Source organism: Rana temporaria, chromosome 2, assembly GCF_905171775.1.
Source record: "Rana temporaria chromosome 2, aRanTem1.1, whole genome shotgun sequence".
NCBI lineage: Eukaryota > Metazoa > Chordata > Amphibia > Anura > Ranidae > Rana > Rana temporaria.
The window spans coordinates 120444077-120469790 of NC_053490.1; the positions used below are offsets into that span (position 1 = coordinate 120444077).

General features: G+C 42.7%; 1 protein-coding gene across 2 annotated transcripts; it reads left to right on the top strand.

Moving 5' to 3' along the window:
• Positions 1-1763: 1763 nt before the first annotated feature.
• Positions 1764-25372, top strand: LOC120929445 (poly(U)-specific endoribonuclease-D-like). 2 transcript variants are annotated; one of them, XM_040340871.1, is made up of 7 exons: positions 1764-1875; positions 6505-6679; positions 12409-12611; positions 17353-17466; positions 18964-19070; positions 22257-22399; positions 25213-25372. In XM_040340871.1, exons 1-7 carry the CDS (start codon positions 1806-1808, stop codon positions 25322-25324), a joined length of 924 nt encoding a protein of 307 aa, XP_040196805.1. In that variant the 5' UTR covers positions 1764-1805; the 3' UTR covers positions 25325-25372. The 2 variants fall into 2 exon arrangements, with proteins under 2 accessions (XP_040196805.1, XP_040196804.1); XM_040340870.1 differs by having other exon boundaries at positions 1768-1875; positions 6502-6679.
• The last annotated feature ends 342 nt before the right edge of the window (positions 25373-25714 follow it).

The following is a 25714-nucleotide window of genomic DNA, read 5'->3' on the forward strand; positions in this document are numbered from 1 at the left end:
GTACAAAGAAGTTACCTCTTATGATGTTTATCCTAGGCTTGCGTCAATCCTGTGTACTGTAAAAATCCTAATTTAATCGGTGCCTAAAAGTACCAATGTTATACTTCTGGTAGCTATTTAATCTAAAACTAAAGGCAAAACTTTGGATAAAGTAACAAAGGGTTATAGCCCCTGTCAGTTTTTTGCTATCTGTGTCCCATTGGGGAGATTTCCTCTCACTTCTTGTTCCATAGCCCCAACTAGAACTTCGAGGAAATCCCTCTGAGCCCTGATTCACATTGATGCTACTTTCAAAGTAGCAAGGTCAGCGCGATTTCAGATGCTACTTAATAGACATCTGTGTGGCTTCATCCACAGATGTTTATTGAAGTCGCACCTGAAATTGGCAAAGGTACTACTTTTGTAAAAATCGGTGTGGCGCCGCAAAATTGATGTCGCACCAATTGGAACAGTGCCATTGCCTCCAATAGGCTGCGACTTGTCATACGATTTTATCTCTCAAATCGCATGACAAATTGCGCCAATGTGAACCTAGGCTAAATTAGGGAATCCAGGGTGTCACCAGGGTCATCAGGACTAGTGTCCCCATTTGAAGATTTCCTCTCTATTCCTGTTCTGGTGACCATTTTCATTTTCAGTGATAGCAGTAAGCAGGACAAATAGAGAGGATGAATCTCAATAATGGGAGACACAGACAGCAATTAAAGCCGGAGTTCACCCGAATTTTTTTTTTAACATTAGATTGAGGCTAATTAAGGGGAGCAGAAACGGGTATTTTTTTTTAAATCAATTCCGTACTTACCGTTTTCGAGGTAGATGTTCTCCCGCCGCTTCCGGTATGATCTTCGGGACTGGGCGTTCCTATTTGATTGACAGCCTTCCGACGCGCTGTATGCGATGGTCGGAAGGCTGTCAATCAAATAGGAACACCCAGTCCCACATCCCATACCCGGAAGCGGCAGGAGAACCTCCACTTTAAAATGAGTCAGGTGTTCAAAACCCTCTCCAATATGTCTAAAACGAAAGCTGGTTATACACTAGTAAAATTTTGTTCAAAATTTCTTGTTTTAAGATTATTCGTTCAAATTTTCAATCATTAGTGGGGTGAAAACGATATTTAACTTCAGTTGCAGTGACGAGAACATTTGAAGGAGAAAGATGGAGATTTTTTCTTGAACAAACAAATTTCTAACAGTGTATGCGGCTATTGTTTGGTAATATTTACTCAATTCTAAAATGGAATGTTAAAAAGAAAACAACATTTTCATCAAGCTGTTGAATGCATTGAGAATTTTTGTATGTATTATGATACAAATATTCGTAAGAATGGTCATTCAAAAATCTTCTAGTGTACTAGTTTGCAATTCAGTTATGCTTTAAACACCTAAGTTTCACTCTTTGGCCTCTCGCATTGGATTATTCACAGGATATAAGGCATTCTGTGAAGGGGCAAGGGGAGAGGAGGGGTGGACAAATGACAGTCTGGCTTGTGTGTATGAAAGCTGCATCTGTCCTGTCGCAATGCCAGAAGTATAGGTCTGGCTGTACGTTCTAGCATCAATTACATTAAAATTAATTAATTATTTTTTCTTATTTTGAGAAAAATTATACTTTATAGTAGGCATCAAAAAAATCTGCATTAATAACAAAATTAGAAGATGAAGTTTGTTCATTATACTCAATCTAAGTAAGACTGAGCCATACAGGGATGGTCTGTGTATGTTCCACCCCATGAGGTCACTGATACTCTCTATAAAGGACTTGCAGTTACTGCTTTTAGGGATCTGGTTGGTGACACATCCACGATGAAGGACACATTTGTTCTCCTCTGCATCTTCCCTTCTGTGATCTATGGAACCACATTACCACAACCGAGTAAGACTTCTTACATACTGCTATTTCAGCTATAGCTTGTGTTTTTTTTTTTTTTTTAAAGTATAGGATATGGAAAATGTTTATTTTGTCCCCATAGGATTTTAGGAAATGCTACATATTTTGTACGACACGTAGTTTTCTTATAATTATTAAGTTTTGTAAATTAATGTCTTGCTTTTAAATGTAATTATTGTCTGTTCAGATACGTTGGAAATAGAAGAATGTATATATATTTTTTATATCCTATGACTAGACCGTATATGAAGTACAGTAAAACCTTGGTTTGCGAGCATAATTGCAGTTTTGATATGTCCATCAATATTGGTCACAACTCCATAGTCAGCAGTAATTACCTAAACCCTAACCATCGTCCAAGAAATGATCAAGTGGTTGCACTACATCACAGGACTTTATTTAAAGAGAAAATGCAAGCTGTTCAAATCACGTTTATTTAATGTAAAACTCCATATGCATATTGCAGTTTCTAAAAACTTTTTTATCTGGGTTCCCAAAAATTGAGCTTTAGCCATCCTTGCCACGTTTGTGATCAGGGACAATAAGGACTACTTTTAAAATATCTGATGCTTTTAAAGAAGATCGTTCATTCACTATAGAAATATTTACTAAAGTCTTTTTTGAAAGTATATCCCTAAAATTTTACAAACATGAGCACTAAAGCAATGTAAAATGTTTTGTAGCATGGTGTATAGACATAACATGAGCATTGCCCTCAGACTTTCTTGTTTGGAAATCAATTCATCTCACAGCAGTTAAACATTTTCTACATAGGCCTGCAAAATGTTTTTGTTCTTTGAAGTGAGAAAATTCAGACTGGCCCGTTACCATTTGTTGCACACTTTGTAGGACTTTGTACAGGGTACCAAGCTCCAATTGTGTACACTTACACCTTGTATGTATTTTACCCTTTTTCATGTATACATCTTTAGTGTAATGCCGCGTACACACGGTCGGAATTTCCGACAACAAATGTTCGATGTGAGCTTGTTGTCGGAAAATCCGACCGTGTGTATGCTCCATCGGACATTTGCTGTCGGAATTTCCAACAATTCCAACGCACAAACAACCACGCATGCTCGGAATCAAGCAGAAGAGCCGCACTGGCGCATTTGTCTTGGCTCGTCGTAGGTCTTGTACGTCACTGCGTTCTTGACGTTCGGAATTTACAACAACATTTATGTGACCATGTGTGTGCAAGACAAGTTTGAGCCAACATTTATCGGAAAAAAAATCCATGGTTTTGTTGTTGGAATGTCCGATCGTCTGTACGCGGCATTAGGCTGACTCAAGTTACATACAGCATGTGTCGGTACCCCTGTAGGGGCTGCTAAGTGATGTGGCTCACCTGTTACCCTGCCCAGTCTGATTTTCACTTCCCAGTCACTTTGAGACAAGGAACAGTCCATGTGCTTATTTTTGTTATTTTATTTTAGGGAATTTAACTTGAATGGGGTAAGGGAAATATGGGATGCCCAATGTATTGCATATCAACCAATTGGAACAACTATATATACTTCTCTGTACAAGTTACTACTCCAATCTCCTCCAGCACTTTCCTTGCTTGCAGATTATTCCTCTTCCTTCCTCCTGACAACTCTTTATCTGCCAGGACCAGCTAGCACATGTTTAGGCCTGACATTTGCTCAGCTAGGCCTTAGCAATTGTAGCAAGAAATCAAAAGTCTTTAGTGCTAGCTGTTCTACTGGTGGACTACTCTTCCCAGTTAGCACTCTTCATGCCCTGCAAGCCGTCCTGGCTGCAGCTGCCTGACTCCACTGCCCATGACATTGCAATCCTCACTACTGGCTCTGAACCCATCTCTGACTGCAAGCCTCCAGTCCTCTCAGGCGTGCCTCCCCAGTCATCCTGAATGCACATGCCACTCACCAGCCCTCTTGGTTGCAACTGGTGGTTTCCTCCTGGAGAATTGCCTGGGAGTACTAGCTCCTGCTGTCCTCTCTTGCTCCTTTTGTGCCTCCTATCCAGAACCTTCACACTTTCCTGAAGAGCTCCATCTTGCACCTGAGCCCAGGCCCAGACGAGTTTTCATATCCCATGGGGGGCCGCATGCAAACTTTCAAACTTCAAAAACAACAGTACTGGTGTCAGCGAACGCATTATTAACCCCCCCAGCACTGGTGTCAGCGGACGCATTATTACCCCCAACACTGGTGTCAGTGGATGCATTATTAACCCTGACCACTACACTGCACACCAACCACTACACTGCACACTGACCACTACACACTGACCACTACACTGCACACTACACTGCACACTACACACTGACCACTGAACACTACACACTGAACACTACACACTGACCACTGAACACTACACACCCCACTGACCACTACACTGCACGATGACCACTACACTGCACACTGACCACTACACACCCCAGTGACCACTCACCATCAGGGCACAGCACATCAGGTCACAGAGCCCAGAACATTGGGGCACAGCGCACATCAGGGTACAGGGCACATCAGGGTACAGAGCCCAGCACATCAGGGTACAGGGCACAGCATATCAGAGCACAGCACAACAGGCCACATCAGGGTACGGGGCATGGCAAGGCACATCAGGACATGGCACTTTAGGGTACAGGACACAGCACATCAGGGTACAGAGCCCAGCACATCAGGGTACATGGGGCACATCAGGGTACATGGGGCACATCAGGGTACATGGGGCACATCAGAGCACATGGGGCACATGGGCCACATCAGGGTACATGGGGCACATCAGGGCACATGGAGCACAATCAGGACACATCAGGGTACATGGGGCACATTAAGGCACATCAGGGCACAATCAGGGTACATGGGGCACATCAGGGTACACGGGGCACATCAGGGTACAAGGGGAACATCAGGGCACATCAGGGCACATGGGCCACATCAGGGTACATGGGGCACATCAGGGCACATGGGCCACATCAGGGTACATGGGGCACATCAGGGCACATGGAGCACAATCAGGGCACATGGGGCACATGAGGGCACAATCAGGGTACATGGGGCACATCAGGGTACATGGGACACATCAGGGTACATAGGGGACACATCAGGGTACATAGGGGACACATCAGGGTACATGGGGAACATGAGGGCACACTCAGGGTACATGGGGCACATCAGGGTACATGGGGAACATGAGGGCACAATCAGGGTACATGGGGAACATGACGTCACAATCAGGGTACATGGGGCACATGAGGGCACAATCAGGGTACATGGGGCACATGAGGGCACTTTAGAGCACATGGGGCACGATCGGGGCACATCAGGGTACATGGGGCACATGGAGCACAATCAGGGCACATCTGGGTACATGGGGCACATGAGGGCACAATCAGGGTACATGGGTCACATCAGGGTACATGGGGAACATGACGTCACAATCAGGGTACATGGGGCACATGAGGGCACAATCGGGGTACATGGGGCACATGAGGGGTACATGGGGCACATGAGGGCACATGAGGGGTACATGGGGCACATGAGGGGTACATGGGGCACATGAGGGCACAATCAGGGTACATGGGGCACATGAGGGCACAATCAGGGTACATGGGGCACAGGCCAGCGTTTACTTGTTGTGGTTTTCTTCACATGCAGAGTAAAGCAGGAAGCGTCTGTCATAAGTTCACTTCTCTCTCATGTCACGCTGCGGCTGCTCCCCGCCCCCCGGCGGCCCCCCCTCTCTTTTCGTCCATCCCAGGTGATATCACAAGCAAATGGGGATGGACGAGAAGAGGGGGCCGCCGGGGGGCGGGAAGCAGCCACAGCGCTCCATGACAGACAAGTGAACTTATTACAGACGCTTCATGCGCTACTCTGCATGTGAAGAAAATCTACCCCCCCACTTCCGCGGCACCTCCCGCCCTGCCTGCGGGCCATTTATAACCGGTCCGCGGGCTGGTACTTTAAGATCCCTGCCTTAAAGGCACGAAAGCCTAGTATTCCATATCCAGTTCTTTCATCCGACAACTCCTCCCCAGCTGGGCTGACTCTGCCCCCTGCCAATCCGGGTTGGGGATTGTCTCTTTCTAGTACCTTCCAGAAGGCTCTAGAAAGAAGAGGGAGATCTTAGTGATGCTGCCTGTGAATCACCAGCTGCTGACTCTGAGCCACTCTCAGCCCACACAAACCAAACACAAATAGACCTAGCTTCCAGCTAGGCCTGCCTAAATTTGCCTATGCTTACAAAAAAACGAATCTAGCACCTACCTATGTAAAGGGTTCTACACAAGAGAATTTCATATAGTTTCCTCCATGCAATGGACCTATGTTGAGTATTGTGTACCAAGGGTTTTGTTTTTCTGAAACCTAGGCTTTAAGTCTACACAGTGCTGGAAACTAGTGATAGCCAGAAAAAATATTGATATCCATTGGCCTTCCACACAGCCCTAAAAATTAATCTGGGACCAACCTGTGGGGTTTATTGGCTCCATTTTGATTCACATCTTGTTGGTTATAGCCTTGACATTGGACAAACGTATACCTATTTGCTTAGATTTGCGACCATGACATAGTGTGATAACTTTACCATAACAAAAGTTTGAATTGTGTGAAATAACATTTTTGTTTTACATTTAAATAGCAGTAAAAGCTCCCTTGAAATCACAGTTTGTTGTCACCAATGATGAAATTCGGAGTCTGGCTGAAGAGCTATATGTAGCTGATATCAATAAAGCTGGCACTGATGACATTCTTCTGAATCTACAATACAAAGCCAACAGTTCCCGAAACAGCTCAGGAACTGACTATGCCAGTCAAAAGTAAGTTGACAGTTTCTTAACTATGCCATATTTTATTTATTATTCTATGTTCATTAAAGTGGAACTTCAGTCATTTTTTCATCTTTCTATCTAATAAATCTTTTGCCCGTGTTGTTTTAACTTTGGATAGTTTAAAAAAATACCTTATACAGCCTACTTCCTGTTTCTTGTCTGGAAAAAAGCCTAAGCTTTTGACATCATGCTAGAGATTTATTTTGGTGATATTTAATCACCACAGTTTGTTTTATTTATTTTTTAAATAAATGTAAAAAGACTGAAAATTCGAAAAAAATATGTTACAAATAAATACCGGTAATTGTTCCTCATACCCAAAACGTATTCTGCTACATTCCTTTGGTAAAAATATCTCAAATCAGTGTATATTATTTAGTCTGTAGGAAAGTTATAGAGTCCACAAACTATGGTATATATCTGATAATTGATCAGTCCTGATGTACTGATGGACTGTCTCAATTCATGGGACCCTAAAATGCCAGGACAGAACAAATATACAATTGTACACAAGAGATGGCATAAAAGGTAGCCATCCATTGTGTACAACTGATACGTAACCTGCTGTGATTGGTCGCAGCAGTCACGTAGTACTGGCAGCGAGCTGGTGCAATGATCAGTCATTGGCTGTGTCTGGTGGACATAGCCGGTGACAGATCACCCCCTGCGTCACCCCGCGGCCGACATAGTGGTGCTTTCTAAGACGACGCCATATGACATTCACTTAGGTTTGTAAAGTCACTGCCCAGCCATCATTCTGCTATAGGCCGGGCGGTAAGGTCTTATAAAGCTTATTAAGTGCATCTTCCCTCACAAAGTGAACAGCATTTTTGACTTTTTTCCTTTAGTAAATCAACCCCAACATATCAAAGAGTTACTGCTGCGTGCCTATAAAGATCATATTTGAAAGATCTAGACAGCAAAGATAATTTTATAAGATTGTTTCAGTTTAAAAATTATAATAGCACATGATCACATGTCTCCTTGCTCAGCTCTTTCCATAGCACTGTCCAATAGCTAAGTTCAAGTGCCATCTGGTTTAATGCAGGAAGGTTTTCCTGGAAGAGCACAATTTCAGCAAAGAATATGTAGCAAACTTTCTGAGGAGTGTTAGACACTGGCCCGTACACACAACCGAGTTTCTCGGCAGAATTCAGCCAGAAACTCGATCGGAGCCGTATTCTGCCGAGAAACCCGGCCGTGTGTACACTTTTGGCCGAGGAAGCCGACGAGGATCTCGTCGGGCCAAATAGAGAACATGTTCTCTATTTCCTCGTTAGTCAATGAGGAAACTTGGCTCGCCGAGATCCTCGGCGGCTTCACAAGGAACTTGACGAGCAAAACGATGTGTTTTGCCCGTCGAGTTCCTCGGACGTGTGTACGGGGCCTAAGCCTGGCTATACATTAAGCAATTCTCTTTCCTCCAATCACCGGATGAAGGAAAGAAAATTGATTGATTAACTGAATGTGTTGATGGGGGAATCCCTACCGCTGTGCTATTGTATTCTGACAGCGGTAGGTTTTCCCCCCAGGATCAATATACAATAAATACTGCTGATGACTAGTCTGTCAAAGTTACCCCATGGTTACAAACAATAGCAAGACACATAGAGTTAAAATAGTCTTTAAATCTGACAGAGGCGATTCAGTTCGCATGTGTTGCGCTTTACAAGTTTCTCACTCACACTTCCAAAATGCACCTAAACCATCATTGGTGGGCACTGGTATAGTAACTAATTCCTCTAATTTTAGTGCAGAACAGATGTTACTGCGTTTGGGGATACATTGTGATTAAAAGATAAAAAGATCCCCTGTACAAGCTCACTTTATGAAGTTTATCACATTTACATATTTTGTGTGAATACACATTGATAAAAAGAAATGTTTATATTTAAATGATTGCACTGTTTGTATATGTGGGACAATGAAAAAGGTAGCATCACACAATGCCTTTATTTTCAGGGCACTTTCATTGCCGAGTAGTGTACACCAGTGGTGGCTGGTGCTCAATATTTTGGATGGACATCAAACCAAGGCCCCCCCCCCCCCACGGCAGATAGAGGGGAATGTGGCGACACCCCCCCTATGGGAGATGGATGGAAATGCGATGATCCCCCCGGGGATGGCCGCACAGGGCGGGATGGATGGGAATGTGGTGGCGATCAGAGAACTCCTTAGCTTGGGAAGGAGGCAGATCAGGCAGACATGGATCCAGGCTGCAGCTCCTCGCTCCAGTGCCATTGCTTCTCCTCCAGGCCGAACAGGAAGTGGGTCCTAAGACCCAATTGGCCAAGAGTCCTAAGACTCCCTGGTCAATCGGGTCTCGGGATTTGCTCTGCGCCCTGAGCCCACCCTTTTTTGAAGCCAATTAGAGCCTCTCTAAAATCTCTTCGTAAAAGAAACGTTGTTTTCCTCGACGAGGTTCTTGTCAGGCTTGACGAGAATCTTGTCAAGCTTTCCTTGCATACACACTGTCAAGACAAAATCTCGTTGTTTTCAAACGTGGTGACGTACAACACGTACGACGGCACTATAAAGGGGAAGTTCGATTCCACTGACGCCACCCTTGGGGCTGCTTTTGCTAATCTCATGTTACTGCGTGTTAAGTAAAAGTTTGGTGAGACGATTCACGCTTTTCAGCTTAGTGTGCTATCTCCATTACGAACGCTACTTTTACCGAAGGTGCGCTCCCGTCTCATACTTTATTTTGAGCATGCGCGGGTTTCTAAGCATACACACGAACGTGTTTCTTGTCGTAAACCAGCCCGACGAGAAACACGTTCTCTTTTTTTCTCGTCGAGATCCACAACAGTTTTCTTAACGAAAAACATACACACGACCATTTTTCTTGGGAAAAATGCTCTGCCAGCATTTTTCTTGATGGATTTTGCAGAGGAAAACGGTTGTGTGTACGAGGCCTCAGGCTCTAATCATGTACTTAAAAGAAAAAACATTGAAAACCAATGCGTCCGGGCGGCCCGCATGTAGATTAGGGGGCCGGAGGCATGGATATGGGGGGTGGTGCCCATGTGTCCCCTATGGACAGGCCACCAGAGGTGTACACCCCCGAAGAATGTGTCATCCTATAACATTGGGTGTACACCTTTGTCCAGTAAGGATTTTTTTTGTTCTTTATGCACAAACTTAATAGGACACACTGGAATAAACATGCAACTTTATAAGAGGAGACTGACAAATTATAAGCTAGCACACTGGTTTAACTATGTTAGTTGTGCCTTCTATAGACAAGTTATGCCTACTTTGCCACTTTTGTTTTTTCATGGATCAGAAAAGTGGGGACCCTATACACAAATTTCCTGCAAACCTGAAATACTTATGTCCCAGGATTTAATGATATTTGCATGTTTCACTAAAATGAACTTAAGTAGAATTGCAGCTTAAACCTAACTAGCTTTAAAACCCCTCCCCTAACACCTATGCTGACTAACCTGTGGAAAAAAATATGTGTATATATATCTATTTTCAGTTTGCTTCGATCCAGTTCAATTATCTCTTGCAGCTGCAGGGGAGAGGAGAGAGTGCCAAAAATGGCTGGGAAAGCCTAGGAGTGATGATGTTACCCATAGGCTTCAATGTCCTAACTGTTGTTGGCACTCCCTCCTCTCCCCTGCAGTCACTGCTGGCTGACACAGGGGAGCTGGAGAATGCGACTGGAGCGGCATAAAAATATGTAAGTATATAAAGTACATATAATTTACACAGGTTAGTCATCATAGGTGTTAGGAGGAGGTGGGGGACATTTTTAGGACTAGTTAGGCTTTTCTGGAATTCTACTTTAAAGTGGACCTTGCAGTGAAATTAAAGATATGCTTAACTTGTGCAGACTCCTCTCCCTTTTCAAATCACCTATTAGTACAGTAGGTGTGAAATGTACTTTGCCTGAGTCAACCACAATGCTGGGCATGGCTTCACTGTTCTTCTGAGAATATTTCTGGGGAATGCAGGGCAGATTTCAGGAAAAGACACTTTAGTCCATTGCAAGAGGATCTTTTCTCAAGAATTCGGCTTCTTTGTGTTTTGCAGGATCATAGGCGTCCGCTCCATAGGGCAAGGGGGGTCATTTGCCCCCCCCCTGGAATAGCCAGGGAGAGCCAGGAGCAGGGCCGAACTGGCCCTGGGGCCGATTTAAGCCGTGAATACAGCGCTTCCCTCCTTCTGTCCTTCGGCAATCGTATCGTATGTCATGGAGCTAAGTCTGTGTGCAAGGTCCCGCCCCCTAGTTCGGCTCGTCTGATAGTCTTCTAGTGTTCTGTCGAACTAAGGGGGTGGGACCTTGCACACAGACCCAGCTCTGTGACATACGATACGAGCGCCAGAGGATAGAGGAAGGGGAGCGCCGTTTTATATCGTTTACCAGGCCTGTGCTTTATTTGTTCCAACATCTGTTGCCACAGGTAACACTAGACTATTTTCTGATGTGTTTTTAGCAAGTCTGTAAACGCAGAGCAAACACAACAGAGTTGTAGCCTACGGCATAGTTTCTAGTTGTCCCTTATTTAGAGTGCCTGTCCCTCTTCTGGAATCAAATCCATTTGTCCCTCATTCCAAAAGGTTCCTCTTTTAGACCTGAAATAAATATACTGTCAATATAGTGTAGTGTTTCAGTCAAGGAAAAGGGGTCCAGAGGTGCAGGGTGCTGTGTAATATAAAGGGGTCCACTGGTGCAGGGTGCTGTGTAATGTAAAGGGGTCCAGTGATGCAAGGTGCTGTGTAATGTAAAGGGGGCAAGTGATGCAGGGTGCTGTGTAATGTGAAGGGGTCCAGATCTGTGGGGTGCTGTGTAATGTAAAGGGGTCCAGAGCTGTGGGGTGCTGTGTAATGTAAAGGGGTCCAGAGCTGTGACGTGCTATGTAATGTAAAGGGGTCCAGAGGTGCATTTGTGGAGAGGGGGTACACAGTAGTGACAAAGAGATATTGAAAGATGCAGGGGGCACAGTGGGGTGTTTTTACATTCTAACGTGGGGGGGGGGGCGCTTTTAACCCCTGCTAGCAGTCGAATAAAGGGTAAAATGCGTCTGTGTATCGCTGCTGCCGAAGTGCGCCCCCCCCCCCGAAAAAATGTCAGCGGACGCCCATGTGCAGGATCTTGCTGCAAGGAGTTGTCATCATCTCCTAGGCACTGAGAGCAGAAGATGGTGGTGAGATAGATATAAACCCTAGCTGTTTTCTTTACAGGTACAATTTACACCTACTCGTTGTAGACGAGGGTGCCTAGACAATATAAGTGGACCTTGCATTTTAGTGCACAATTGTATGTAAACCCTGGACATGTGCTACTATAGGTCCTTATACCCGCCACGCAGTGCAAGCTCTCAGAGTCATTATACAGTACAGGGCACACTAACTATATGGTTAGATGACCCCATGGCGTAGTGGCAGTCTGGCAGCCAAGGTCCATTTACCTTACAGGAAACAGAACAAGCCCCACACATAAGTTAGATTCATGAATAGCAGAAAATGTTACAGTGGCTGGAATTTATGACAATAGTCTGCAAAATCTTAAATCATTAAAGGGTGCACTTTTTTACAAGCTCCAGGTTGCTGGTGTTTTTTTTCATAAAAAAACCCACTGCTGCTGTATTTAAAAACACTAATCAATGTAATGCCAGCCCTTACTTTGATGTATGTATGCATTCTGTGTATATATTTTACATCAACGTCTTAGGATTTTCTGTATTTCTGTATTATGATCTTAGGCTGTTCAGCTATGTGAATGAAAGCAAACTGTTCACTCTCCCAACTTTCACCCATCTTATCGCACTGCTGGATAATTACATCAAGAACACAGGAACAGTGGAGTCGGTGACCAGTGAGGAGACCCAAGAGCAAACAGCTTTCATGGAAGCCATATTCCAAACTTCTGTAATGAGCAAGCTATCCAAATTCCTACTTGATAAAGGTACATTGGAATAATGGTAACAACTGTCAATAGAATACATAAGCTGGGCTGCCTAAGTATTTCTGCTGCCTGTGTAATATAGGGGAAATTTCCCTTAACTTCCTGTCCCAGAGAGGAAATCTCCCAAAGTAAAGGAAATTCTCTTCTTTGACAGTTGTCCCCGGAACGGCTATCCCCATTGAAAGATTTCCTCTCACCTTTTATTCTGGGGACGACTCTAAAGTTTTGGATTTCCCTTTATTTTCTTTCTCATCAACAAGGTCACCAGTACAAAGGGAGGGATGAATCTCCCCAACGGGGAGAGAGGGTGCAATAAAAACTTGACAGAGGATCCATCCCTTCACTGCTCAATCCAAAACTAAGAAAAAGGTTTTGCCTAGAGATAGACGGCCAATGTTCTCATTACTGTACCATGCAATTAAAAAATAATGCCAGTTAAACATATTAGTAAATGTTAAAGTAGTTGTAAACCCTTTACAACCACTTTAGCCTACAGGTAAGCCTAGATTAAGGCTTACCTGTAGGTGCTTGAAATATCTCCCAGACCTGCACGGATGCGTCAGAGTTAGAAAGGGCACGTTGTGCCGTTTCTATCTCGGGGCATGCCAATAAAGGCGGCTCCCGCGCGCATGTGACTCCGGCCAGTCACAGTGCCGGAGTTCGCAGCCCCAGAAGGAAGAGGGGTGAAGAATGGCCGTTCACTACTAGTGAGGAAGACGGGGATATCGCGGCTTCTCCTGCAGGTAAGTGTCACATAATGGGCTACTATGCGATGCATAGTAGCCCATTATGCTTTACCTTTACAGGGAAACAAAGAAGAAGTAACACCCATCAGGGTTTACTTCCTCTTTAACCCCCCTGGCGGTATTCCCGAGTCTGGCTCGGGGGAAGGTTTCAATACCAAAGGCAGTATCCCCGAGCCAAACTCGGGATCGCCTCGTAGCATCCACAGGCATGGTTTACTTACTTTGTCCCTGGATCCTACAATGCCTCCCCGCTGTGTGAGCGAGCGGCGTCCTCGCTCGACTCACACAGTGCCTGTGTGCCGCCGATCTCCCTTCCCTGCGACATTACGACGCACAGGGGCGGAGAACAGCGCCAAATTCAAAAAAGTAAATAAGTGCATTACATACAGTATACTTATATCTTATAGATTACAGTACTGTATGTAAAGAATACACACCCCCTTTGTACTTTTGTATAATAAAAACTGTTCTTTCTGCCTGCAAACTGTAGATTGTCCATAGCAACCAAAAGTGTCCCTTTATGTCAAAAGTGATTTTAGAGCAGCTAGAAAACAGCGAAAATAAATTATAATCACTTGCAGAATTGAGCGATAGCGATTTGTGGGGAAATTCGCCATAGAAAAAATAAAGTAATGACAGCGATAATTCTGCAACTGAGCACATTTCAGTGTTTTTGATTTGATTACATTATTGAATAATTTTTATTATAATTACATTATTATTTGTTATAATTATTTATAGTTATTTATTATATTATAATTTATGATTTTGTTTTTCAAACTTTATCATACCCGGGATGTCTACTAGACTCTTGTTTGGACAGATTTAAGTGAGTACCGTATTTATCGGGGTATAGCGCGCTCCCGCATATAGCGCGCACCCCTAAAGTTGCCCCGAATCCTGTGGAAAAAAGTTGTTTTTGTACTTACAGTTTTGGTGTCTTGTGCGGCGTCCATCGGCGGCCTCGTCGGGTCCGGCGTCCGTCTGCGGCTTAGGGTGTCCTCTTCGTTGGGTCCGGCGTCCTTCTGCGGCGTCCTCGCGTCCTCCCCGCTCGTTTCCTGCGCCGAGTTTGAATACTGCGCCGACATATACAGAGCGCAGTACACTCGTGTATTGTCGGCAATGCTCGCCTACTCTTGCGCTGACATCCTGTACGTCAGCGCGGGAGGAGCCGAGACTGCCCGACAATACACAAGTGTACTGCGCTCGGTATATGTCGGCGCAGTATTCAAACTCGGCGCGGGAAAGCGGGTATCGGCATATACCGCGCACCCACGATTTTGCCCTGATTTTCAGGGCAAAAAAGTGCGCGGTATACGCCGATAAATACGGTAATTCCTAAGAATTGCAGGCCTACAATGTAAAACGCCAAATTTTCATGCAAAATAATTGTACCGCTTTCAGCACCTAAAAACAGAAAGAATCATACCGCCAGGGAGGTTAAGTAACCTATCAGTTACTACTACATATATTTCATTCATTTATTGTTTTAGTTACCAGTATATAGAAAAACCTAATAAACATTTATTGTTAAAAAAGAAAATAATGCCAGTTTTCCCACGACTGAAACCTTGTACACACGACCGAGTTTCTCGGCAAAAACCAGCAAGAAACTTGCTGGGAGATATTTTTTTGCCGAGGAAACCGGTCGTGTGTACATTTTCGTCGAGGAAACTGTCGAGAAACTTGACGAGCCAAATAGAGAGCAAGTTCTCTATTTCCTCGACGGGAGTCTCAAATTGGCTCGTCGAGTTCCTGGTCAGGCTGGTTTCCGACGAGAAACTCGAGCGTGTGTATGCTAAGAAACCCACGCTTGCTCAGATTAAAGTATGAGACAGGAGTAAAAGTAGCATTTGTAATGGAGATAACACATTTTTAAAGCTGTAACAGACTGAAAAGTGCAAATCGTCTCTTACCAAACTTGTATTTAACACGCAAACACATGAAATTAGCAAAAGCAGCCCCAAGAGTTGTGCCAGTGGAATCGAATTTCCCCTGCCGTTGTATGTGTTGTAGGTCACCGCGTTTGAGAACGAGGAGATTTTGTCTTGACTGTGTGTACGCAATGTAAGCTTGTCGAGTTCCTCGACAAGCCTAACAAGGAACTCGACAAGGAAAACGATGTGTTTCGCCCATCGAGTTTCTCGGTCGTGTGTACGAGGCCTGATTATGAACCATGTAACAAGCAGTTAATCTGACTTGCAGCATTAATTGCAGACACCTGAACAGTGACAGTCACCAATAATGGTGATGGTGTAATATATTAGTTGTTCACTAAAGCCCCATACACACTTTTAGATTTTCTGCAGATTTTTGTCTTCAGATTTACCAAAACCATACAGAAAGGCCCTTGCACCACATGGTTTTGGTAAATCCGAAGACAAAAATCTGCAGAAAATATAATAGTGTGTATGGGGTCTAACTGTGGGTACATGTAAACTATTTATTAAATCATCTTGACATCCATTTTTTTATATGGCCTATAATGAGGTAATGTAAATCTTTAGGCATGCAGGAATACAATTACCTGTATATAATTAGCAAAAGCTATAGGGAGATTTTCTATAGTGCCAGGTTACAATTTAAACATTTGTCTTTTTTGCGTTATCCAAATGGGGATACAGACAGCAATACAAACTTGTCAAGGGTCTAACACTTATCCACTCTATCCAAAACTAAAAAGTGGAGTGTATCCAAAACTTTTTTAGTTTTAACTTGTAGTAAGAAGAGTATCTCTAGAGCTACATTTTATGCTGTTTACTTTTGAGGAGACAGCAGCTTTAACTTGCAGTTGCAGATTAATATATTTATTGACCATTTGACACTTCGATTGCCTCCCCCACAATGTAGCCTTCTGTTCCTGTGCGCTCCCATTCTAAATCTGGTGCAGCTGTGCATAGTAGCCAATCAGATTCTAACGTCAACTTTGAAAAATCATGGAAGCTGATTAGTTTCTATGCAGAGCTGCACCAAATTTTGCTCTCTCCAATTTTAGTAAATCAACCCACACAGTCTATCTGCTCAAGGCTTCAGTTTTTTACCCAAGTAAATCCTGAACCATTTGCTTGAAAACATCATCAGTTCATTGATATTGCTCTTTAAAGCAACCACACAACTTGCACCTACATGTAGACAACGGTGCAGTTGCACTATCGGGCCGGCTCCATGAATGGAATCATGCCGGGATTATGCCGGTCCCGTGCGCATGCGCGGGATTGTGCCATCCCGCGCGCATGCGTGGGAGTGGCTTCATCGCCCCTCCGGCCAGTCACAGCGCCAGAGCAGCGATACACGGATGGGACATCGAGGCAAGATTGCGGCGGCGGAGGGGAACGAGGAGCAGTTCGGGGGCTTCGATCTCAGGTAAGTCATTCATAATGAGCTAGTATGCTATGCAAACTAGCTCATTATGCCTTTTTCTTGCAGGGTTTTAAAAAAAATACCGGGTTTACTTCCTCTTTAAGATTGTCTTTTTGTACACAGAACCACTGAATTTGAGACAGTTACATGTTTTGAGTGCTATTATATACATTTAACAGCAACCTTTTGTTATTGATCTTTCATAGTTTTATGTATGCATATGTTATTGGGTGATTATAGGTGATTAGGTGACTATATACACACAATTTTTTTTTTTCAGTGCTTTTTATCTAATGGAAAGCACACTATATTTCAAACAGATAATTGTACCATGTACTGTACGGAATTAATATGTTACATTGGCTTGCTCATCCTTTATAATAAAAAGCTCATTAGCATGTATTTCCTCCAGGCCCACACTGGAAATTGACAGTTTTCCTGATTGTTGTTAAGGGGCAACACAGACATTTCCTGCTTTGGTAACTGAGGTTTTTTTTGAGAAAAAATAAATGGGTGAAACTATTAGAGAGTGCGTCAATGCTAGATTAATAAAATGTTGTCATCATCTTCTTGCACCTTCCAAACTTGTATTTTATGAGAATGTTTTTAACATGTAAGATTGTTCTTCCTAATAGGCTTTTATACCTCAATGGAAAGCTTTGAGCGTGATTTAAAGGAAATGTGGTTTGGACTATACACTCGTAAAAAAGGTTTCTTAGACTCTTCAGGCTTTGAGCATGTTTTCCATGGTAAGAAAAATACTCCATTTACATTACAAGTTGTAAAGTCACAATGGATTCCTTAATATCTGGTATGTTGCAATCTGGCCACAAAAGGGGCAAAAAACCTCACCATTTTAGTATATCCATCAATAGTAGACTTATAAGGGATCTTTGTTAGCATTCTGTCTCAGCACCATGCAGTGCCCTAAATATTCCCTATTTTAACCACTTAAGCCCCATACCGTTTTGTTGCTAAAGGACCAGGCCCCTTTTTTCGATTCGTCACTGTGTCGCTTTAACTGACAATTGCGCGGTCGTGCGACATGGCTCCCAAACAAAATTTACGTCCTTTTTTCCCCCACAAATAGAGCTTTCTTTTGGTGGTATTTGATTACCTCTGCGGTTTAATTTTTTGCACTATAAACAAAAATAGAGCGACAGACAATTTTGAAAAAAAAATTCAATATTTTTTACTTTTTGCTATAATAAATATCCCCAAAAATATAAAAAAATATTTATTTTTCCTCGGTTTAGGCTGATATGTATTCTTCTACATATTTTTGGTAAAACAAATCGCAATGAGCATCTATTGATTGGTTTGCGCAAAATTTATTGCGTCTACAAAATAAATGATAGTTTTATGTCACTTTTATAATTTTTTTTATAGTAATGGCGGTGATTATCGATTTTTATCGTGACTGCGACATTATGGCAGACACATCGGACACTTTTGACACTATTTTGGGACCATTGTCATTTTTACAGCGATCAGTGCTATACAAATGCACTGATTACTGTGAAAATTACACTGGCAGTAAAGGGGTTAACCTGATCATTGTTCTCACACCAGCTGAAGTTTCCAAGATTTTCTGAACAGGCTTTATGTTAGAAAATTTTATTAAATACAATTTTAAATGTTTTTTGTTAGAAAAGGAAATATGACAGGGCTAGTAGCTCAATCTGAAATTTACACATGCAAGTGAAGGAATCAGAGCAGCGATTCCCTCCTTTACCCTTTCCTTCATGTTTAAGAGACACAATGCCTGAAAGGAAATCACTTCTGGTGTGCTGTCCCTTTACAAAGGAATACTCTGAGAATTGTGTGCCATGTTTTAAATATTTATTTTTAAAACAAAGATTGTTTAGAATAAAATACAAGTTAAGGCTCATACACACTATAAGAAAATTGGGCGAACATTTTCGTCCTCGAAAAAATCGTACGATTTTCTGATAGTGTGTACACAACTTTTGACAGCCGATTTCGACCTTTCCGAATTTTTGAAGGGAAAAACTCCCAAATTTTTTCTCGTTATGGGAACAGAAGGAACGATATTCATATAGGTTGTACTGTTTTCATAGAAAATCAAGAACAAAAGACTGCATATGATCAGAAGCAATAAACAGCCTTTGTCGTATGAGAATTTTCGCACATTATTCTTTCCTCGGTTCCAACTTGCTATGAAACAACGATCATCCGATTTCCTTATAGTGTGTACCCAACTTTAGAGCTGCTTGTTTTTGCAGGTGAAATCCATAAAAGAAAGATCTCTGGATTCCATAATTGGGTACAGCTCTACCTTTTGGAGAAGGCTGGTGAAATTAACTACTTGAGCTACATCACAGATGGACCAGTAAGTTGACTAACTGGTAACAGATGGATAGAAGCATCTCTTCTAGTAGAGCTGAGTTGTTACTTTATAATTACTATTACTGGCATGAGATAATCACGCTTTGGATAAACTTAATAAAATAACGTAAATACTTCTGTCAAGTCTTTATAGCTGTTTGTGACTTGGTTGTGGAGATTCCACCCTGATTCCTGTCCCTGTGACAGCAGAGCAAGAAATGAGGGGAATGGCTGTCATGCGGAAGGAAAACACCTACAGTAATATCTACCTGACTTATATTCTCAGGCCTCGTACACACACAGAAAAGACACATCGTTTTCCTCGACGAGTTCCTTGTTAGGCTTGTCGAGGAACTCGACAAGCTTGCTTTATGTACACACGGTCAAGACAAAATCTCCTCGTTCTCAAACGTGGTGACGTACAACACATACAATGGCAGGGGAAGTTCGATTCCACTGGCACAACTCTTGGGGCTGCTTTTGCTAATCTCATGTTACTGCATGTTAAGTAAAAGTTTGGTAAGAGACGATTTGCACTTTTCAGTCTGTTACAGAGTGAAAAATGTGTTTTCTCCATTACAAACACTACTTTTACCGAAGGTGCGCTCCCGTCTCATACTTTATTCTGAGCATGCGCAGGTTTCTTAGCATACACACGCTTGCCTTTCTCGTCAAAAACCAGCCCGACGAGGAACACAATGAGGAAATTGAGACTCCTGTCGAGGAAAAAGAGAACGTGTTCTCTTTTTTTTTCCTCGTCGAGTTCCTCGACAGTTTCCTCGATGAAAAACTTACACACGACCGTTTTCCTCAGCAAAAAAGCTCTCCCACCAAGTTTCTTGATTGATTCTATACGAGGCCTCAGGCCTCGTACACACGAACGAGGAACTCGACGGGCGAAACACATCGTTTTGCTCGTCGAGTTCCTTGTTAGGCTGTCGAGGAACTCGACAAGCCAATTTTCTCCATTCCCGTCAAGGAAATAGAGAACATGCTCTCTTTTTGGCTCGACGAGTTCCTCGACAGTTTCCTCGGGAAAAAAAACCCCAGCAAGTTTCTTGCTGGTTTTTGCCTAGAAACTCGGTCGTGTGTACGAGGCCTAACCCTTTTTGGAATCTGTGTCCCCATTAGAAAGATTTTCAATTACAGGCATACTCCACTTTTTAAGTACACAATGGGGTTTCTTTACTATGTACTTCTTTTTAAGTGGGGACACAAAAACTCTTTCCAATTTGCACAAAGAAAACGTGGCTTAAGTTAGACTTTAAATGGGCACTGTTGCATTCCTAATGAGGTTTTCTTCAAAAAATGTAAATGATATTTTTTTGTAATCTACAGTAAGTAAACTAAAAACCATCTGCTATCTGTAATAAATGTTGTACATTGTGACTACCCAATGCTTGCCTTTATTGACTATGGTTTGGTGGTTTTTTTTTACATTTTTTTGGCAAAGGCTTTTATCTAATAATGCCAAGAGCGATGGTCAAAGTACATCAACATACAACATACAAATACAAAAAACACAATCAAGCTGATTTACTAAAAAAGTTGGGAAGCTTTAGTCAATAAATTGTGTGAATTTTCACTTCAATTATCTGTTTATGTGAAAAGCAAATTCTTGTTAACTTATTTCTTCTGCACATAAAAGGCATTTAAAGTCAAGCCAAATTAGGTTTTTACAGTACTGGATAATTGAAGTGGGTATTCTCACAGTTTATTAAGTTAATAATTTCTTCTCCTTTTTTTTTGGTTTAAACGAAAAACAATCCCAGATTAAGTGCCGGTTCACACTACCGTGAGGGATCCGACTTGTGTCGCCCCGAGTCGCCCGACATGAGAAATTAAATTGAAGTGAATGAGAGCCGTCCTAATGTACACTAATGAAGTCGCTCCAACTTCAGAAAAGGTTCCTGTACTACTTCAAGGCGACTTCTAGGCAACTTGTATCCATAGATTTCAATGGAAGTTGCCTCCAAATCGGATCTCTGTCTTAACTTAAGCAACTTTACAGGAAGAGAAAATAGTTTACCAAGGCAAACCCCGTCCCTCCCACAGAGCTGATTATTCTGTGATTGGCCACAGCCAAAGTCGCCTGTCCTGGAGGCAACTTGTAAGTTGCTCCAAGTCGCGCTGAAGTCGCACTGAAGTTGCGCTGAAGTTGCCTTGCAAAGTTGCGCTGTAAGTCGGGGTTGCCCCTGTGTGAAACGGCACTAAGGCTCCTTCCTTCCCATAACAGCTACATTTCTGTACAAACTAGGACTGTAGGAAGATATGAGTTTGGCTAAACTAATATTCTGAGAGAGGGCAACAAAAATAATCAACATTTTAAATGATATTCATTTTATTCATTACATATATTATTTTATTATAATTGTACAAGTCTTTACATTTTTTATTTTACTACTCCCAGTTGTGCATATCCTTTTTTGCCCGGTGCTATGGCGGTCATTTTCCCACCGTCATCAGTTTGCAGTAGATTGTAAGCTACGTAACTATAAAATTTAAATTCGCATGGACTGAAAATAGCTGTCACTTTTCTTTTTCTTCAAAAAATTTTTTTGATTTATATTCTTTTTTTTCTTTTTTTTTAATTGATTCTCAACAGATAACATGAGAAACATTTAATACCAGTTTTAAATACTCTTGAAAGTATTATGTATTAGTATAGAACAATACAGATAATGAATATTATTTACAAAGTTGACTCTTTTCCTTTCCTAGCTGACAATATTATGTTAGACAAAAAATGGATAAAAAGAAAAGACCCTCAATAGGACCATCTTATGCCTGCGGAGTCAATTTCTTCCTCTATATTGGATGTTGTGTACATTTTAAGAATCATAGCTGTTATATTTTCTATCAGTTCCATCTCATGGTCTCATCCTAATGCTGCTTGTTTAGCCTGACAGTTACTGACTTGGCATGTAGTTAGCAGAAAATCCACTACGTGGGGACGTTTCATCATAAATGAATATAAATAACGATGCGTGAAAAAAGAAAGATATGTCAGTAGAGGTTGTTAGGAAATATATTTATGTAAAATGGATATCTATTTGTAGAATGATTATGCAAAATTATGAAAATTATGGATTTAAAGCACTTAAGAAAATCATTAGAATGCATGGTTCTATGTAAAACTGACAAAATAAGGTATATTTGTGTTTATTTCTTTAATATTTATTTTCTTTAGTGGACAAGTTATCCTGATGTGTATTCATTCCAGTTCAAATGGTCCACCTATTTGAAGCCCCTAGGATCTTTCTTTATGGGATCTAGTCCTGAGTTTGATATAGCAATGTACACACTGTGTTATGTGACTCGTCCTAACAAGCGGTAAGTATTTTGTGTTCCTGATATGCACTTTGCTACTACAGTACAACAGTGGCTAGGATATGTTTAATGCAGGTTATTTACTTTTAAAAGAGATGTATGTTTTTTTTTTTTACATAATCATACATACCCAGGTGGATGCAGCATCTGTCCCCCGTCGCCTCTGCACTGAGAACCGAGCCACCAAACACCTCCGATGGCTCAGTTCTCACATCTCCCGAAGCAGAGAGCTGCTGACAGTCAATAAGCGGCTCTCCGCTCTGCCCCCCCCTTGCACACTGGAGTGCTGAGCTGTGGAGGGGCGGGGAGCGGCCATCTCAGCCTCACAGCGACTCGCTGAGAGGCTGAGCTGGGTATCAGTCGAGGAAGCTGGCGGATCAAGACGTTATTGTCGGGATGACCCGGTGCCTGGGCTGATTTCTGTGACGTTAGCAGAGAGTGGACTTCAGACCACACTCTGCTGAAAACGGATCACAGGAGTGCAAAACGAATTGCACAACTGTGATTCATAGGCAAAGCCCAGCCAAACAAACTCAGGCTGGACTTCTTCCTTAACCACTTCCTTACTGGGCACTTAAACCCCCTTACTGCCCAGAGGACTTTTTGCGATTCGGCACTGCGTCGCTTTAACTGACAATTGCGTGGTCTTGCGACATGGCTCCCAAACAAAATTGACGTCCTTTTTTTCCACAAATAGGGCTTTCTTTTGGTGGTATTTGATCACCTCTGCGGTTTTTATTTTTTGCGCTATAAACAAAAATAGAGCGACAATTTTGAAAAAAAAAATTTTTTTACTTGTTGCTATAATAAATAGCTCAATTTTTTTTTTTTTTTTTTAATCTTCAGTCTAGGCCGATACGTATTCTACATATTTTTAGTAAAAAAAAAAAAAAATCGCAATAAGCGACTGGTTTGCGCAAAAGTTATAGCGCCTACAAAATAAGGGACAGAATTATTATTTTTTATTATTTTTTTTTTACTAGTAATGGCGGCGATCTGCGATTTTTATTGCGACTGCGACATTATGGCGGACACATCGGACACTTTTGACACATTTTTGGCACCATTCACATTTATACTGCAATCAGTGCTATAAATATGCACTAATTACTGTATAAATGTGACTGGCACGGAAGGGGTTAACACTAGGGGGTGAGGAAGGGGTTAAATGTATTCCCTATATAGTGTTCTAACTGTGGGGGAAGGGGGGTGACTGGGGGAGGTGACCGATCTGTGTCCCTATGTACAAGAGACACAGATCGGTCTCCTCTCTCCCTGACAGCACCGCTGTCTGTGAGAGCCGGCAATGAGAAATTATCTCATATGTAAACATATGAGATCATCTCTCATTGGCCGCACAGATAGCCTAGCAAACGGCCACTCCGATTGGCCGTTCACGGCGATCTGTGATTGGCTGTGTCCAAGGGACACGGCCAGCACAGAAGTTCCCCACTGCGCGCTCAGGAGCGCGCGGGGAACGCGGAAAGGGGCGGACGTCAAATGACGGCGCCCCAGAGAAGTAGAACCACCCTGCGGCCGTATATAGTCGTACGGCCGTTGGGAAGTGGTTAAAAGCCTGTGTCAACAAGCTTTGGGTTTGCATCAGTGGCATCAGTATAGCATTTATTTGAGATGCTTCTGAGATCAGTATTAACTGAGAGGTGCATTTGATCTGCCATTGACCTCCTCTTGACCTGCATTTGACCTGACCTACATTCAGATAGACTTGTATGGCGACACAGGTCCAAAAGGCATGTCCAAACTATTTTTGGGGCTGTTGGAAAAGAGTGAGGAGGTATTAAAATCTCTAGCAAATTTTTAATTTGCTTCAAAAGTGAGGGAAGAGGCAACAGACAGAAATAAAAAATAAAATAAAAAATAGGGGTAGGCTAGAACCCCTGACAGATTTTTATTTTTATTTGTTGGAGATTTTTCCTCACTTCCTGTCTAGTAGTACCATTGTCACAGGGGATGTACATGAGGGAAAATCTCTCCAAAGATAGAATAGGGATAGAAGTAAAAACTTCAGAGGGATTCTAATCCTTTCCCATTCTATCCAAAACTCAAATAAAAATGTGGCGGTTGGTGCTCAAAATGTTTGGGGGGGCGCAAACAAACTTAAAAAACTTTTAATTGCTGCCACTGTGCTCATCAATTGCCGCCACTGTGCCTATCAATTGCTGCCACTGTGCTCATCAAACACAGCCACTTTGCCATCAAATGCAGCCACTGTGCCCATCAAGCACAGCTACTGTGCCCATCAAACGCAGCCACTGTGCCCATCAAATGCAGCCACTGTGCCCATCAATTGCCACCACTGTGCCCATCAATTGCCGCCACTGTGCTATCAAAAGTAGCCACTGTGCCCATCAAACGCAGGCACTGTACCATCAAATGCAGCCACTGTGCCCATCAATTGCCACCACTGTGCCCATCAATTGCCGCCACTGTGCTATCAAAAGCAGCCACTGTGCCCATCAAACGCAGGCACTGTACCATCAAATGCAGCCACTGTGTTCATCAAGCGCAGCCACTGTACACATAAATTGCCGCCACTGTGCCATCAAACGCATCTTCTGTACCCATCAATTGCTGCCAGTGTGCCCATCAATTGCCAACACTGTGCCCATCAATTGCTGCCAGTGTGCCCATCGATTGCTGCTACTGTGCCCATCAATTGCTGCCAGCCACTGCTCATCACATTTGGTGCACTTTGTATTAGCGGTCAAGTATAAACTTTGCTTAGTCATACCAACCTTAATTTATCCAAGGACTGTTTGCATCTTATTACTTTTAACTTGTTGTTTGTCTTGAAGGTGTATCGTCCGATTTAATGGTCATTCTGTGACAATCCAAACTTACACTTGGACTAATTCATCCTATGGAAATGGAAAAAGATATGTAGCAAGTTCTTATCCTGCCGTCTAGACAAAATGATGCAATTTTACACTTTACAAATAAACATTGATTCTCACATTTGTCTGTTCTAGATTTTTTCAATGCTAAATATGAGTAAAATATTTTCACAGTAACTATTAGGCCCCATACACACGGGAGGATTTATCCGCGGATACGGTCCAGCGGACCGTTTCCGCGGATAAATCCTCTCGAGGATTTCAGCAGATTTTAATGTGATGGAGTGTACTCACCATCGCATTGAAATGCGCGCCGAAATCCTCTGGCGATGACGTGTCGCGCCGTCGCCGCGATTATGACGCGGCGACGTGCGCGACGCTGTCATATAAGGAATTCCACGCATGCGTCGAATAATTACGACGCATGCGGGGGATCCCTTCGGACGGATGGATCCGGTGAGTC